The 16,942-nt window shown below is 57.4% G+C and overlaps 1 protein-coding gene across 8 annotated transcripts in view; it reads left to right on the top strand.

Annotated features, from left to right (window-relative positions):
- Positions 1-16,942, top strand: part of SPEG (striated muscle enriched protein kinase) — a 48,930-nt gene that overhangs the window by 25,272 nt on the left and 6,716 nt on the right. For 6 of the 8 annotated variants that reach the window (XM_047870390.1, XM_047870392.1, XM_047870391.1 and 3 more), the window contains 18 exons: positions 2,452-2,571; positions 2,791-2,895; positions 3,498-3,704; positions 4,106-4,229; positions 4,347-4,522; positions 6,874-6,986; positions 7,431-7,599; positions 7,841-7,937; positions 8,069-8,269; positions 9,529-9,586; positions 10,170-10,247; positions 10,354-10,532; positions 11,044-11,070; positions 11,754-11,906; positions 12,091-12,133; positions 13,081-13,149; positions 13,417-15,391; positions 15,675-15,806. In XM_047870390.1, the coding sequence (XP_047726346.1) occupies positions 2,452-2,571; positions 2,791-2,895; positions 3,498-3,704; positions 4,106-4,229; positions 4,347-4,522; positions 6,874-6,986; positions 7,431-7,599; positions 7,841-7,937; positions 8,069-8,269; positions 9,529-9,586; positions 10,170-10,247; positions 10,354-10,532; positions 11,044-11,070; positions 11,754-11,906; positions 12,091-12,133; positions 13,081-13,149; positions 13,417-15,391; positions 15,675-15,806 (4,026 nt within the window). Of the gene's footprint in view, positions 1-2,451; positions 2,572-2,790; positions 2,896-3,497; positions 3,705-4,105; positions 4,230-4,346; positions 4,523-6,873; positions 6,987-7,430; positions 7,600-7,840; positions 7,938-8,068; positions 8,270-9,528; positions 9,587-10,169; positions 10,248-10,353; positions 10,533-11,043; positions 11,071-11,753; positions 11,907-12,090; positions 12,134-13,080; positions 13,150-13,416; positions 15,392-15,674; positions 15,807-16,942 lie in introns of those variants that run through there. The other 2 variants (XM_047870393.1, XR_007154715.1) reach the window with 2 other exon arrangements.

The raw sequence follows: 16,942 nt of genomic DNA, 5'->3' as shown, positions 1-16,942 counted from the left end.
GCACCCTCTGCACACACAGTACCTTCACTTTCTCCCTGCCCTTGAGCCTTCCCTTTCTAGCCTGCCCAGGGATGGGACGCTGCCGGGGAGGGGAGTGCGCAGGCGCTAGGAGGTCATGGCCTCCTTCCTTGAGTTGCATGGCGCCACCTGCTGGATCACCGCTCTGCGCCTGGGGTGGCCCCCTTAACACTTGCTGGACAGGCCCTACAACTTGCTGCTGACCAGCTGCAGGACTGTGGGCAAGGTTACGGAACCTCTCTGTGCCTCAGTTTCCTTATCTATAAAAGCTTGTTATGAGCTTTAAATACGTTAATACATATAAAGCACTCAGAGTGGGGCCTGGTAAATAGCCAGTGGTCAGTAAATGTTAAAAATATTACTATTGCTATTGTTTTTGTCGTTGCCATTATTATCCTTGTTCATAAAGCAGTGTTGCTCACACCTTCCTGGAGAAATTTCAGTGAAAAGGCCAGTGTGGGCAGCGTCTGGCTCCGAAAGGATGGTTGGCCAGGGTTGTTAACAATACCAAATAAAGAAAAGGAGCCAGGGGAGAAATACAGAGGAACGTATCTGGGACCGTGTCCCTTCCACCTCAGATATTTCTCTCGGCGGTATCTCATTTCCATCCTGGAAGGGATCTGAGTCTCATGGGAAAAGATTTATCTAACCCCATCAGACAGCCCATGCTGCGACCGTGATGGGTGCCTCTTACCGCTGCGACATGACAGAACTTATCTTTCTTGAGCACTTTGTGAGTGCCAGGCCCTGAGTGCTGAAGGCCTGACATCATCAAGGGCCTATAAGGCAGGTACTATTATCCCGGTTTGCACGCAGGGAAACTGAGGCTTACAGAAGGACAGGGACTTGCCCAAAGGCAGAAAAACACCATCTGACCCTGGCACCCACCTCCTAACCAGGATGCCCCCTGTCACCTGTGCCTCACTCCCCTACCCCACTGTCCAGTGCCACCACTGTGGCTGTGACCTTTCTCCTCACAGCCCCCTCCTCAGGCTGTCTGTTCAGCCCACAGGCTTCCTGTCTCTCATTCTGCTTGAGGCCCCTGGTGGGTGTCTCTTGGGATCTGAGCTGGCATCTCAGCCTCTGTCTGTATCTGGGGTCAGCAGCAGCCCTTGGTCTCTCTTCCTTTATAAATAGTGTCAGCAGAGATAAATGAATGGGTGAGTGTTTCACGTGGCGATAACCACTAAGAGAGGGGAGGGGTGTTTGGGGATGGCCTTGATGTGAAGGAGGACAGTGCAGGCCTCTTCCCCTTCACACCCCCGCCTGAGATGGCCTCCTTATCATCATTCAGGGATCACAGTGTAGAAAAGGAGGATCAGAATCAGAGGGAAGCAACTTCAAGCCATGGTTCCATCACTCATTAGCTGGGTCACCTTGGACAAGTCCATTAATGTCTCTGATCTCATTGGTAAAATGAGAATCATCTTGCAGGGTTGTTGAAAGGATTATGGAAAAAAGTACATGTCAAGTAGCTGGCATAGACTGGGCACAGAACAGACAACGCTTATTATAATTTATAATCTAACATCTTTGGCACTTACTATGTGTAAGGCGTCGGGTACTGGGCCTGACAGGACAAGTTAGCCCTGTCTTTAAGGAGCCACGACACATGTAAGTAAAGAGGAAGAACTACCCACAGCAGTGCGGGCCTGGTGCTGGGCACCCCGGGGAGGGAGTCAGGGGTGGGGGTACAGAGAAGGCTTCCCAGGCTGGCATTCACTTGATCTGTGTCTTGAAGGAGAAGGCCTTAAGTAAGGGAAGAGTATTCCAGAAGGGAGGAATTTCGTGAGCAAAAACCTGGAGATGGAACTCCTGGGGCTTGTTCAGGGACCTGATGGCTTGTCAGGGTTGGAGGAAGAGAGGGAGACATGGCTGGGTGGGTGTTTGGGCTGAGGGCTTTGGATGCTAGTAGGTACGTCGAGTGTGGTAGGTGCCGTCAAGGTTTCCAGGTCGGGAGGTAACATGCAATGCCATTGGCAGAGTGTGGACTGTGCCAGTGGAGGGCTTTTTTGGGTGCCGTGCTGCAGACGGGACCAGCAGTGGCCATGCGGGATGAAGAGGGGACTGAGGGAGGGGCCTTAGGAATGAAACCTGTCAGCACTTTGATGCCCAGGTGTGACCGCCAGAGGTGCAGAAATGAAGGGTAGTTAGCGGGGTAGGAACTCACAGAGGGTGAATCAGTATGGGAGAAAGATGAGAAGTCACTGGAGGGACAGCCAAGAGGGGCTAGGGCTGCAGGTGTAGGCTTGGCAGCCTGGACTTCGGGTTTGCTGCAGGGTGGACGTGCTTCTTGCTGTCCGCCCCCCTCTTGCCTCCTCGCTGCTCCCTCAGCGGGTGAGGGTAAAGGGCCAGGCCTGTGATGGCATGGGTCCAGCCCTCCAAACCTCCTCACTCAGGCTCGGTGTCATTGTCTCCCTGCCCACCCCCCAGACAGGGATGTCCACCGCTTGGTGTTCCCTGCTGTGGGACCTCAACATGCCGGCGTCTACAAGAGTGTCATCGCCAACAAGCTGGGCAAAGCTGCGTGCTATGCCCACCTCTATGTCACAGGTAAGGCAGGCACTTTCTTGGTCAGCTGGCTTCTGCCTACACAGAGGCCTAGGTGAGGGAGGGGCCTCCCTTCCCCTTATACCCTGTGGAGCCACTTGGCCTTGCCCTTGGCCCTGTGGCTGTGCCTCTGGTCTCCATCCCACTGTCCTGAGGCTTGGTGATCCTGCGGAGCCATTGGACCCTAAAAGACCCAGCAGACCTCTGACCTCTGGCTTTCAGATGTGGTTCCAGGCCCCCCAGATGGCGCCCCGCAAGTGGTGGCTGTGACTGGGAAGATGATCACGCTCACATGGAACCCCCCCAGGAGTCTGGACATGGCTATTGGTGGGTCAGGCTGCACAGGGCTGTGGGGTGGGGATGGAATGTGGGCAGGGACACCCAGGCAGGGGCACCCAGGGAGCCAGGATGGGGAGGCAGGACCCAGAGAGGTGTACCAGTGGAGGGTAGGACAGAGCAGGGGACTCGGAACATGGCCAGGAGCTGCTATGCCTGTCTCCTCTCCAAGGTGGATAAAGCCCTGGGTCCGCATCAGGGGAGGCCACAAAGGGGCCTCCACGTTCCCTTTCTCAGAGGGACTGGGTGTTTGGGTCATGATCCTAGGAATACCCTCCCCTTCCTTGTGCATATGACTTCTCCCTGCTCTGTACCTCAGTTTCTCCATCTCAGGTTGTAGCAAGAAATTGGGATATGAGTTAAACTCCCTCCATGCCTACAACTGGACCCCATGCCTGGCACCTGGTGGGCCCTGAGCATGGCTGGCCAGGTTGGAAAGAGCAGATGGGAGGTAGGCAGAAGCAACAGGAGAAACTGAGGCAGGTCCTTAGAGCAGACTAATGATGAGTTTCTGGGTCCTGAGCCAGCTGAATGGGGGGGGGAACAGGGGGTGTCCCAGCAATGCCCACCTCTAGCAGCTACTTCCCCACTAGACCCAGATGCCCTGACCTACACCGTGCAGCACCAGGTTCTGGGCTCAGACCAGTGGACAGTGCTGGCCACGGGCCTGCGGGAGCCCGGGTGGGCAGCCATGGGGCTGCGTAAGGGGGTCCAGCACATCTTCCGGGTCCTCAGCACCACCATCAAGAGCAGCAGCAAGCCCTCACCCCCCTCTGAGCCTGTGCAGCTGCTGGAGCACGGTGAGCCTGGGTACTTCTATGGGGGTGGGGGTGGTTGGGGCTGCTGGGCCAGGGAACTGGGTCTTCGTGGTGGAGGCTCAAGGGCTGATCTAGACATTCTAGCTGTGGTGGGAATAGCACAGCTGGGGGCAACCTTGACCAGTCCGAGCACGTTTTCCTCCTGAAAGCTGCATGCACAGTGGGCAAGGCTGAGGCTCTGGAGTCAGACAAGCTAGGGGCAAAGTCCCCGCTCTGCTACTTCCTGGCTATGCACCCTAGACAGATAGCTGAACCTCTCTGAACCTCAGCTTCCTCATCTGTAAACATGGAGCTCCATGGTGGTTGGCGGGTGGTTAAGAGCATAGAGGACACTAAGGACCTGGTATTAAGCCCAGCACCAGCTCGTGCTCTTCTCCGTCCAGGCCCACCACTCGAGGAGGCGCCTGCTGTGTTGGACAAGCCGGACATCGTGTATGTGGTGGAGGGACAGCCCACCAGTGTCACGGTCACCTTCAACCACGTGGAGGCCCAGGTCGTCTGGAGAAGGTGGGGCCCTGCCTTGCATGCCTCATTCCCCACATGTGGCCGTCCAGCTCTGGCCGTCCTGGCCTGACCCCCACCCTGTGCCCGGATGCTGGGTGACCTCCCTGTCGTGTCTCTTAGCTGCCGAGGGGCTCTTCTAGAGGCACGGGCAGGTGTGTACGAGCTGAGCCAGCCGGATGATGACCAGTACTGTCTTCGCATCTGCCGGGTGAGCCGCCGAGACGTGGGGCCCCTCACCTGCACTGCCCGCAACCGCCACGGCACACAGGCCTGCTCAGTCACCCTGGAGCTGGCAGGTGGGTGACAGGACGCTTCCTTCCCTCTCCTCCCTGTCAGGCCCATGGTCCTTGCCTTATGCCCCCAGGTGCATACACCCTCCTGTCAGGCCTGGCCATCTAATGGCTGTAATAATACCAATACTAGCAGAAATAACAGTGATAGTACGAATAAGATATTTATTGAGCACCTAGTATGTGCCAGGCTCAGTGCCAAATACCTTCCGTGTATCACCTCATGGAATATTTACGTTAGCCCTGTGATATGGGACTGGTTATTATCCTTATTTGACAGATGGGAAAACTGAGGCTTGGAGAGTATGCTAAGTAACAGGCCCAAGGTCACACAAGTTGATAAGGACAGGAGCTGGGATTCAAGCCTGGATGCCCAACGCCAGGGCCAACTCCTGGCTCCTGTGTTAAACACAACAGGAAATAGCACCTCAACTATAACAAGTGTAAGGGGACCAAGTTTAATTTCAAAAAGAAAAAAGCCCAAGCGAGCACATTTGATTAGCCGACTCTCAGCTCTGGGGACCCTGGCTGCCCTTTTGCACTGGTCTATTTGACAGACCCTGCCAGCCTTTGCAGTGAGGACCCTTTTTATAATTTCTCCTTTAAAGATGTAGGCTCTCAACCGGTGGCATGCGTTAAGTAGTAATTGTCTTGTTTTCCGGTTTGTTAATTAACTCTAGGCATATGTACCCGCCACTCAGAACTTCAGATCAGCATGAGCTAAACAGTGTTACCTGCTGAGTAGATACAATTCCAACCAAAGGCAAAGAAAGTGACATTTTAGTTAGCACAGGCAATCATATCTGGGTAAATGTACATTTGCTGGTGCTTTTAAAAAATTGTTCAAGTTCACTTGAAACCTTCCAGTCCTTTGACCTTCATGGAGTAACCCCCCACCACCTCTGGACGAGAAACCAGATTCCCTGAGGGGTGGGAAGGGATCTTGAGCATGGAAGAGAAGTGGCCGTAGGGTGTGTGAGGAAGAGGTGAGGGAGCCCTGCTGGCCCTGATATGGATGGGGGGTGGGCACTGTGATCGGTGGCTGGGTCCCTGTCTCCCTTTTGTGTGTTTCCTCCCTTGCCCAGCTTCTCCACCCGCACCCACCCCCCCACACTTCCTACTCAGCTGCCACTTTGGTCCTTGAACGTACCGTCTATAGGACTCATTTTTCTTCCCAGATAGAGGAAGAGCCTTAGGGTTTGGGAAGCCCTGGCCACTGAGAGCCCTGCAGCCCAGCCAGGCTGGGACAGTGACTGAGAGAGAGAGAGAGACACTGTGTTCCAGTTAGCCGGGACTAGAACAGGCCTGGGGCTTGGATCTTCATGCCCCTCCCACTGTGCCCACCACCCCCCAGCCCCCAGGCAGGGCAAGTGGAATTGCCTCCTTCCTCCATATCTGCCCCACAGTAGGGTCTTCTTCACTCCCAGGGTGCCCCCCTTTTATCTCTCCAAAGTCAGACTGGGTGCCTGTGATGGGTGGTGGTCCCTGCCCTGGGCCCCTGTTCTTCCCTCAGGGCCTGCTCACTCCCACTCCTCTTAAAGCTGAGACCTTAAACATGCTCAGGAGGTGGGGCACTGGGAAGTCACAGGTTCCTCTGTGAAGCACGCTAGAATAGGTATTTAATTCCATTCCGAGAATTAGAAGCCACGCTGCCAGGAAATAACATGACCGCATGATATGCGTAGAGAATGAAATCACTGTCACATGTGGGAGAGCAAAGCTGAGGATTGGTATCTGTTTGTTCATCTTGTCATCTCCCAGATGGCAAAAGGCCCCTTTAAACATTTAAACAAGATTCAGAGAGAAAACGTCAAGATACGGGCAATGCCATCCGCAAATTTAGTTCAGGGTCACAGCCTGAGCTGCCTTCCGGGGGCCCAGGACAGTAAAGCCCGAGGTAGGGCTGTGCAGAAGGGCGGTCACCCACAGGGGGCAGCATCGAGCCACTCTGCGCCAGCCCATTAATGCAGTGAGGGAAGAGGCTCACTCAGCATGGCTAATCCTGATTTTTTCAAGAGAGGCAGGAAATCCAGATTTCTTTTGTGTGTCAAAATCTCCTAGTTTCAGAGCTGGCAAATGAACACTGAGGGTCCAGCAAAGCAAGGCTGCACCCTCTGGCTTAGGTTTTCTGGGATTTGGAGAACATCACATATGGATTTACAGGCAAGGAACTCTGGTGTTCCCAGGGGCCGAGTTTGAGACCCCGGTGGGTGGGGTGCTGGGGTGTAGGGGCTTCTGGTGTTCTGCCTGAGCCTGTCGCTGAGGGAGGGAGGGCTTGGAGAGGGACTGAAAAGGCACGCCCTCGTGACCTCAGTGTTGTCACCTTCCCTTCCTCACCCCACCCCTGTGTATTTCAGAGGCCCCTCGATTTGAGTCCATCATGGAGGACGTGGAGGTCGGGGCTGGGGAAACCGCACGCTTTGCTGTAGTGGTTGAGGGGAAACCACTGCCAGACATCATGTGGTACAAGGTCAGAGGGTGACAAAGGCCTCAGGGAGTCCTAGCCTGGGGCTGGCTGGGAGCCTGAGGGTAAGGGAGGAGGGATTTCTGGACAGGAGGGGTCTTGGCAACCTTGGGAGGAGGGGAGCCTGGACAGAGAGGAACAAAGGTTCTGCCAGAGGTGTGGCTAGGAGAAGAAAATGGGACCCAGGGTGCCGTGTGACAATCGTGGGTGTTTCAGGAACCAGGGGACTAACTGGGTGGTACAGGGCTATTACTGGGAAATAAAGTGGAGCCAGTTTCGGGTGCTGAAGGGAGCAAGGCCCCTGGGGCAGCGATAATATCGAGCCGTGGGGTAGGAGTGTTCCTGGCCCTTGAGGTAGGGCTGAGACTGGGTCTCAGTCATGGAGATAAAGGTGGGTCCCAGGTAGAGGTAAAGCCAGGCCTGGGCTGGAGGTGACGGCCAACTCTGCAGGACGAGGTGCTGCTGACCGAGAGTAGCCATGTGAGCTTCGTGTATGAAGAGAGCGAGTGCTCCCTGGTGGTGCTCAGCACAGGGACCCAGGATGGAGGCGTCTATACCTGCACTGCACGGAACCTGGCTGGCGAAGTCTCCTGCAAAGCGGAGTTGGCTGTGCGTTCAGGTGGGCTGGAGTGCGAAGGGAGAAAGGCAGAATGCTTATTCTCGGGAATGCCACGTGAGCCCCCAGCCAGGAACCACTCACCAGGCCCTTCCCTCTTAAACCACCACTATCTTCCGGCGCCGGCACCCCACGTCGGGCCCCCAACATTCCTGGTCCTCCTTCATCTGCCTTGCCTGTCCCGGTCTCTGCCCTCGTTACTCTCTTGCCTTCCCCCACCTAACACCAGGCATCTCTTCCCCAGCCCAGACAGCCATGGAAGTAGAGGGGGCCAGGGAGGCCGAGGAACAGCGAGGAAGGAGACTCAGCGACTTCTATGACATCCATCAAGAGATCGGCAGGTGTGGGGCCGGGAGAGGGTGCCGAGCCTGGGAGCCAAGGGCGCCTGGGTCTGAGGCTAGGAGGCCTTGGAGAACCAGGGCCACCACGATGACGATGACGGAGCCCCTCACCTCCCTGTGTCGTCCCCCAGGGGTGCCTTCTCCTACCTGCGGCGCGTGGTGGAGCGAAGCTCCGGCCTGGAGTTTGCAGCCAAGTTCATCCCCAGCCAGGCCAAGCCAAAGGCATCAGCATGGCGGGAAGCCCGGCTGCTGGCCCGGCTCCAGCACGACTGCGTCCTCTACTTCCATGAGGCCTTTGAGAGGCGTCGGGGACTGGTCATTGTCACCGAGCTGTATCCTGGGATAGGCTGGGCGGGTAGGGGACATGTGGCCAATTAGCAACATGTTTTATACTTTACAAAGTGGTCCCACTGACCTTTAGGAGGTGCTGACCACCTATTAGGAAATGTTCCCACCGATGATTGGGAGTTCTGAAGACATCTTGTCAGAACTTTACAGAGTAGAGTCTGGAGACTTCTGCAAAAAGCAGCACTTTTTAGCTCCCCCACCCCTGTCTTTTTAAATTTTTTTTTAACGTTTATTCTTGAGAGAGAGACAGAGACAGAGACAGAGGATGAGCGGGGGAGGGGCAGAGAGAGAGAGGGGCACAGGATCTGAAGCAGGCTCCAGGCTCTGAGCTGTCAGCACACAGCCTGATGCGGGGCTTGAACTCTTGAACTGTGAGATCATGACCTGTGCTGAAGTCAGACTCTCAACCATCCAAGCCACCCAGGCACCCCTTTTAGCTTAAACTTACATAGCATTTAGTGGGTGCCTGGCAGTGCTCCTAAGTTTTGCCAATATTAACCTATTTAATCCTCGTGTATACCTATGTCATGATAATACTGAAGTATAGAGAGATTAAGTAACTCATCCAAGGTCACATGGCTAACAAAAGGCGTGTACACGAAATACAGTACAATATATCCAAACTTTCGAAGTGACCCCATTTCAGATGAGCATCGGGACTGGTTTTATTTGAAAGGTTGTTTTCATGAAGAATAGATTTTGCCCTTCCAGGAGAGCTCTGTTTAAACAGAGGCACACTGTGATAAGGTGGTCAGCTTGTCTCTCCCATTAGCTGGGTGACCATATCCTTCACACCAGCCTTCCAGTCTGCACTTTAAGAGGCCAAACCTCAGAAAAATGACCATTTGTTAAATGTCACAGGTCATTCTCAAAAAGAGGCAAGAAATTCCATCCATGGTCCACAAAATTCTGCTCTAACTTGGCCTTTTTAAATAGGCAACGAAAGGGTATGAGTGAAGATGTCATCCCCATTCTCCACCCGAGGGAACCTAGGCTCAGAGAGGTTGGGTGACTTGCCTGAGACCCCACAGCAAGTGAGAGTTCAAGCAGGGTGATCCCATCTATGCACCCAGATGATAGGGAAAGGGTGGAGACACAGAACTGGTATTACATATGTTTTAAGGGGAAGGAGAACTCTGTGCAGAGCCGGGATCTGACTTGAGCTCTAGGGGTAGAGGGCACTGCCCGGGGAGGGCCCAGGAGTTGGCCCTGCTGTCACTGTTCTCCTTGATCTGGGACATAGATGCACAGAGGAGCTGCTGGAGCGAATGGCCAGGAAACCCACCGTGTGTGAGTCTGAGGTGAGGGCAGTGGGTGGTAGGGGTCAGGTTGGGCACCCGTGGTTACCCACCTGAGCTCTGAGAATTGAGGGGTGGGTCCTGGGCATGCCGTCCATGCCCATGAATAGGCCAGGGGTGGTGGTGGAGAGGACGGTTAGGCAGGCAGGACCAGACTTCCCACGCTGGGACTTGCACAGTCCTCTGTAAATCTCAGTAGGCCCACTGGCCCCTACCTGTGTTGTTTCCCAGTCTTCCCCCCATAAACATTCCTCAGATATTTCTCTCGGGAGGCACCCCACCTCGACTCTATTTAGTCTCACTGCTGTCCCGCCATGGAGGGCTGTACAAATTGTACACTGCACAGTTCTACTTATTATAATGTAAATGGCTCCCTCCTATATTTGTGCTGTGCCCAACCTATACAGTTGTACTTGGAGGCCCCAGATCTCAGAAACCCCAAACCTATGTTTCAGCTACCTCTACCAGCCGGCCATCTGACGGCCACTTCTCAGGCATGGCCTGATCTCTTGCCACAGCTCTGGTGGTGAGCCAACCTAATACCCCACCCTTGCCCCCGCGGACTTTGGGCCTCCTGTTTCCACAGATCCGGGCCTACATGCAACAAGTGCTCGAGGGAATATGCTACCTGCACCAGAACCATGTGCTGCACTTGGATGTCAAGGTGAGGTGCAGGCGGGGGTGGGGAGCAGGCAGCCCCCGTGGGAGGCAGGCAGTGGGGCATCCCCCCCTCTTCACTCAGCTCCCATGCCTTCCCTTGTGTTCTGCAGCCTGAGAATCTGATGGTGTGGGATGGCGCAGAGGGTGAGGAGCAGGTGAGGATCTGTGACTTTGGGAATGCCCAGGAGCTGACTCCGGGAGAGCCCCAGTACTGCCAATACGGCACACCTGAGTTCGTGGCACCTGAGATTGTCAATCAGACCCCCGTGTCTGGAGTCACTGACATCTGGTAATGCTGGCATACTGGGCCACGGGTGGGCCAGGGCCTCTTCCCTCAGTGCCGTGCTGGGGCCTTGCTCGCTGGCAGAGAGGAACCTCACTAAGCCCAGATTCCTCCTCTGACAGTAGGTCTATTGACCATGTTTCTACCTGCCCCTCATCAGTCAGAGTTGACCCAGTCACTCAAGGCCTTAGCCCTCCCTGTCCATCCTTGGCTCCTGATCTCCCCTAGGTGCGGGGACTTCCCCCTCTGTGGCCATCTTGCCTCCCCGCAGTGAGGGAGGCCAGCTCTTTGGCTCCCAGACTCCTCTGTGCTTCCTGGGCTGGCCCTGCCATGACCCTTGACTCCTCCAGGGACCTTGAGACCTCTGAGTTGAGAGGCCTCCTGGAAGGAGGCATCCCTGTGCCCATTTGTCCCAGTGAGGACACTCCTCACTAGATTAGCGGTAGCAGAAAACCGCTCACTGCTGGTGGGAGGCGGGCTGTCCACTTACCCCTCGATTACTCTCTTTTCCCCACAGGCCTGTGGGCGTTGTTGCCTTCCTCTGGTAAGGACCCCTCTACACCCAGTTTCCAATGGTCTCCTAGCAGGCCCACCCCTAACATTTGCAGAGCCTGGGGCAGGAGAGCAGTTTAGGGCCTGCAGCCCACCCCTTCTCTTTCTCACCCCTGCACTGTCAGGGGCCTCACGTGCATGAATGTGGATGCCTCGGGCTGCGAGTCTAAGCTCTGTCTGCCACCACGCTCCTCCGTGAAGGGCGGTCATGCTAGCAGCATGCTTGGGAGGCTGGACAGAGAGAGGCCCGTGCAGGCTCAGTGCCATCTAGGCAGGGTATTATAAGGCCCTGAGTGTTCAGAACAGGCACTAGAAGAAAGAGGCTCAGGCTCAGGGCGGTATATCCCCTGGGCACAGACTCTTCACCTCAGGAACAGGCCGTGGCTGGAGGAGGGACAAAACAGGTCCTCTAAAGCATGGGTGCAGGGCCCAGCTGGGTGCTCAGGTCTCAAAGCAGTACTGCCTCCTCACCTATTTGGCAGTGTGGGGTGGCGGCAGGACAGGCAAGAGTCTGAAAGACTGCCCTCTGTTCGGATTCACCCTGCCTCTGCCTTCCCCAGAGCCCCAGGGCCTCCACCTGTCCCCAGCCCCATGTCCCCACTGGCATCCCTCATAGTCTCTGCCTCGGCCCAGGGCCCCGCCCACCTCTCATGCTGGCCCTCTCTGCCTCTGCAGTCTGACGGGAATCTCCCCATTTGTTGGGGAAAACGATCGGACGACATTGATGAACATTCGAAACTACAACGTGGCCTTCGAGGAGACCACATTTCTGAGCCTGAGCAGGGAGGCCCGGGGCTTCCTCATCAAAGTGCTGGTGCGGGACCGGCTGTGAGTACAGGGTCCTGAGGAGCCCCCCACCCCTCAGAGTCCCCTCATGCCGCCCCCCACTCCTGACCCAGCCTCTGCCCTTAGATGTTCAGTCTCTCAACTCCTTACAGGCCCTGTTTGCCCATGTGTTGACTGGCTCTCTGAATGAGTGATGGAGCCCTTCTTAACCTTCATTCCTTTACAGGAGGCCTACCGCAGAGGAGACCCTAGAACACCCTTGGTTCAAAGTGAGTCTCTTGCAAAGTTGTGGTAGAAGAGGTGGGGGGAGAGGACATTATTAACAGCTCCATTTATTGAGTGCCTACTGTGTGCAGTATAGTCTGCGAGAGGCAATTTATAACCATATGGTCGGTTAGCCTCACAATAGCTCTGCATGGAAAGACATTATTACTCCTGTTTTGCTAATAAGCAAAGTCATCAGGGTTTTCCCTGGCTCTCAAGACCAGCCCTGGTCCTCCTCACTCCTGTGTGTCTGCCTCTGTCCCGCACTGCGGTTGGTGGGTGGCCCGGCTAGACCGGTCTCTTGGTTTTGAGCTCTGTGTGGCCAGAACTCTCACTCATTCATCTTCAAACCCCAGCACCACAGGGCAGAGGGGTGGAGTTCAGCATATGACCCAGAAAGAGTGACTGAATAAACCATCCATTGAGTGTTATGCTGGGTCAACTGAAGGTTGAGGTCATTCTGGTATCCGTCCTTGGATTATGAGCCTTGTCTCTCAGATCATAAATGAGCTCTTTTCAGACACCTGGGTGGGAGACTGAGGGAAATATCTGTCTCCGTCTGGCCCACCAAAGCTCCAGATGTCTGGGACGCCGGCTCTGCGTGAGACAGGTGGTGAGCTGGGGAGTGGAGCCCAGGCCAGGGGCCCAAGTGCAGGCTCCTGAGGGCAGCCAATGTGCCAAGACGGTGTAAGAGCCCTGGCGTAAGCCCCAAACCCACACGAAGAGCCACTGACTTTCTGCCCTTCCACTTAGGTTCAGGGATTTTGTCATTCGTAGGCACCTTGGCTGTGGGAGTCGTGACAGATCCAAGGGGAAGGGACCCCTAGGAACCCAGACTCAATGCTGCCCAGTCCACTGTCCCCTCCTGTGGACTTTGTCTCTCCGTTGCCAAACCTTGAGGGTCTAGGTTGACAGAGGACTTTTCCTCAGGCCCTCTTTCCTGGGTTTGCAGACACAGGCCAAGGGCGCAGAGGTGAGCACGGATCACTTAAAGCTGTTCCTCTCCAGGCGGAGGTGGCAGGTGAGTTTGCCTGGGCCCTGCCTCTGTGCCTTCCACCTTTTCGCTCCGCAGTTTTTCTCTTGAACCCTGCCTTTTTTCTATCACGTGCCCTCGCTCCCCACTCGTCTGTCTTCATCCACTTTTTATTCTCTCAAACCCCAGTTTCACTCCTATTCCCCAACCCTCCACCTGCCTGGGGTCTTCTCCCCTGGGGCTGAGGTGGGCTTGAGTGGGTCAGTCTGGCCTCAGGGGTCCCTCTCAGGTCTGACTCTAGTACCTTGTCTCCAGCGCTCCCAGATCAGCTACAAGTGCCACCTGGTGCTGCGCCCCATCCCTGAGCTGCTGCGGGCACCCCCAGAGCGGGTGTGGGTAGCCATACCCAGAAGACCACCCCCCAGTGGGGGACTCTCATCTTCCTCTGACTCTGAGGAGGAAGAGCTGGAGGAGCTGCCCTCAGTGCCCCGGCCACTGCAGCCTGAGTTCTCGGGTTCCCGGGTGTCCCTCACCGACATTCCCACTGAGGATGAGGCCCTGGGCGCCCCAGAGGCTGGCACGGCCACCCCCATGGACTGGCAGGAGGAGGGAAGGGCCCCCTCTCAGGACCAGGAGGCCCCCAGCCCTCAGGCCCTCCCCTCCCCAGGCCAGGAGCCCCAAGCTGGGTCCAGCCCCCAGCGGAGAGAGCTCCGGAGGGGCACCTCTGCTGAGAGTGCCCTGCCCCGGGCCGGGCCGAGGGAGCCGGGCCGGGGCCTGCACAAGGCAGCCTCTGTGGAGCTGCCGCAGCGCCGAAGCCCCAGCCCGGGCGCCACCCGCCTGACCCGGGGAGGCCTGGGTGAGGGTGAGTATGCCCAGAGGCTGCAGGCCCTGCGCCAGCGGCTGTTGCGGGGAGGCCCTGAGGATGGCAAGGTCAGTGGCCTCAGGGGCCCCCTGCTAGAGAGCCTGGGGGACCGTGCCCGGGATCCCCGGCTGGCACGGGCTGCCTCCAGCGAGGCAGCCCCTCGACACCAGCCCCCACCTGAGACCCGGGGCCTGCAGAAGAGCAGCAGCTTCTCACAGGGAGAGGCGGAGCCCCGGGGCAGGCACCGCCGTGCTGGGGCGCCCCTCGAGATCCCCGTGGCCAGGCTTGGGGCCCGCAGGCTACAGGAGTCTCCCTCCTTGTCTGCCCTCAGTGAGGCCCAACCACCCAGCCCTGCGAGGCCCAGCGCCCCCAAATCCAGTGTCCCTAAGTCTTTGAAACCTCCTACCACCACACCCAGTGATGCCCCGCAGCCCTTGGCACCCCAGCCTGCCCAAGAGAAGGCCCCAGAGTCCACCCTGGAGCCGGTCCCAGCCCCCAAGCCCACACAGCCCTCTGTGACTCCGCAAACCCCAGTGGCCCCCCTCACACCTTATGCCCAGATCATGCAGTCGCTCCAGCTGTCAGGTCACACGACGGGCCCCCTGCAGAGCCCTGGGGCATCTCCATCAGAGCCCAGACCCCACCCTGCTGTGTTTGCCCGGGTGGCCTCCCCACCTCCGGGAGCCTCCGAGAAGCGCGTGCCTTCAGCCGGGGCGCCCCCAGTGCTAGCCGAGAAAGCCCGGGTGCCCACAGTGCCCCGCAGGCCAGGTAGCAGTCTCAGTAGCAGCATCGAGAACCTAGAGTCAGAGGCTGTATTCGAGGCCAAGTTCAAGCGCAGCCGTGAGTCGCCCCTGTCGCGGGGGCTGCGATTGCTGAGCCGCTCGCGCTCAGAGGAACGCGGCCCCTTTCGCGGGGCCCAGGAGGAGGACGGCATGTACCGGCCCAGCCCGGCAGGAACGCCGCTGGAGCTGGTGCGACGGCCGGAGCGTTCCCGCTCCGTGCAAGACCTCAGGGCGGTCGGGGAGCCGGGCCTCGTCCGCCGCCTCTCGCTGTCGCTGTCCCAGCGTCTGCGGCGGACCCCGCCCGCGCAGCGCCACCCAGCCTGGGAGGCCCGCGGTGGGGACGGGGAGAGCTCGGAGGGCGGCAGCTCGGCGCGGGGCTCCCCGGTGCTGGCCGTGCGCAGGAGGCTCAGCTCCACGCTCGAGCGGCTGTCCAGCCGGTTGCAGCGCAGCGGCAGCAGCGAGGACTCAGGGGGCGCATCGGGTCGCAGCACGCCGCTGTTTGGACGGCTGCGCAGGGCCACGTCGGAGGGCGAGAGTCTGCGGCGCCTCGGCCTCGCACACAACCAGCTGGCGGCCCAGGCCGGCGCCAGCACGCCTTCCGCAGAGTCCCTGGGCTCCGAGGCCAGCGCTACGTCCGGCTCCTCGGGTGAGGGACAGGGGCAGAGTGGCCGGTAAATGTGTGAACACGTGCGGGTGGGGGGGTGTGGTGGAGCTGCGATGACAGGTGCAGAGCCTGGAAGAGGGTGGGAGGGCTGGAGGGAAGCTCTGGGAGGAGGAGCTGGAGGTCCTGGACAGGGGGCTGAGGCTGGTTTGGGAGCAAGCTGCGGTGGGGGCTAGAAGTTCTCTACTTCCCTGGGCTGAGGGCCTCAGGGAGGTGGGAGCTTTCTGGCACTGGTTGGGCCAGGGCTTATGGGCCTGGGTCTTCACAGCTCCTGGGGAAAGCCGGAGGCGGCTTCGCTGGGGCTTCTCTCGGCTGCGAAAGGACAAGGGGTTATCACAGCCAAACCTCTCTGCCAGTGCCCAGGAGGATTTGGGTCACCAGTATGTGCGCAGTGAATCAGGTAATAGAGGCCTGCTGGGTGAGTAAACCCCTCCCTGCCTCAGGAGCGGTCATAGCTGGGTGGAGCCCACCTTGAGGACGCTGGGCAGTAGTGGAAGGGACCCAGAGTCAGGAAAACAACAATAATAATAGCATTAACTGATCCTGTTGACTAGTAATGCTGAGTGTCCTAGTAATGTCCTAGTAGATGTCCTAGTAATGTCCTAGTAGATGTCCTAGTAGATGTCCTAGTAGATGTCCAAGCGCTGCCTCATCTAACCTTCCCACGTTGTTTAGGAACTGTTTTTATCATCATCCCTATTTTATGGGTGAGGAAACAGGTTTAGCCATGCTAGCCGAGAGTTGGACTGCACGGTCCTCTGTAGCCAGAACCCAGAGGTGGCTTTGGGACACTGTACTTATGCCTCTCTTTGGCTAGCCTCCCCCTCCAAATGTGTGCACGTACAAAGACATTCTTTCTCTCCCAGCCCAGCGGCCCACAATCTGGACTGTGCCCCCAATTCTTTACTCCTCCAGAGCCCTGAACACCCTTGCTGCCCCTTCCTGTCCTCCCTGCCCCCACAGAAGGCACTTGTGTGGGGAAAAGCAGTCTTCAGGGCTCTTTGCTTAGGGGTGGGGAACTTGGCATATGCCCTGGGCTGTTTCTCTGCCCAAGTATCCTGGGGCTGCAGGGAGAGAGGTATTCTCCACCTGGGGTCACCCCAGTTCCCCACCAGAAAAGGGCTCGTTCTTCAAGGATCACAGGCAAAGGCTTTTGGGGAGAGGGCAGCTTTTCCAGACCAGCACGCAGAAAAGAGCAGGCCCACCAAGCCCGGCTGTGTGTGGGACCTTTATCAGTCACCGCTCCTATCTTCCCCAGTTTCCTGATAAAACTCCTCAGCACCGTTCCAGCCGTGCCTCCGCTGGACGCAGGGTGACTGTGTCCATCTTTGGCCAGGGGAGCTGGGGTGTCTTTCTTAAGGCAGCAGGGCCTATAGTGAGCAAAGGGGAGGGAAGGAGGCCAGCCGGTGGGGGCAGGGGTGGAAGAGGCAGGGAAAGAGAGATAAGCCAGCATCAAGGCCCAGGGACAGCTGATTCCTTCCCACTGGGGCTTCTCTCCCAGCTGCATTTTGCTTGTGCAGCTGATTTTCTGCCGAG

This window comes from Prionailurus viverrinus, chromosome C1, assembly GCF_022837055.1.
Source record: "Prionailurus viverrinus isolate Anna chromosome C1, UM_Priviv_1.0, whole genome shotgun sequence".
Taxonomy (NCBI): Eukaryota; Metazoa; Chordata; class Mammalia; order Carnivora; family Felidae; genus Prionailurus; species Prionailurus viverrinus.
Note: the sequence above shows the minus strand (reverse complement) of the source record. Positions and strands in the feature narration are given on the sequence as shown.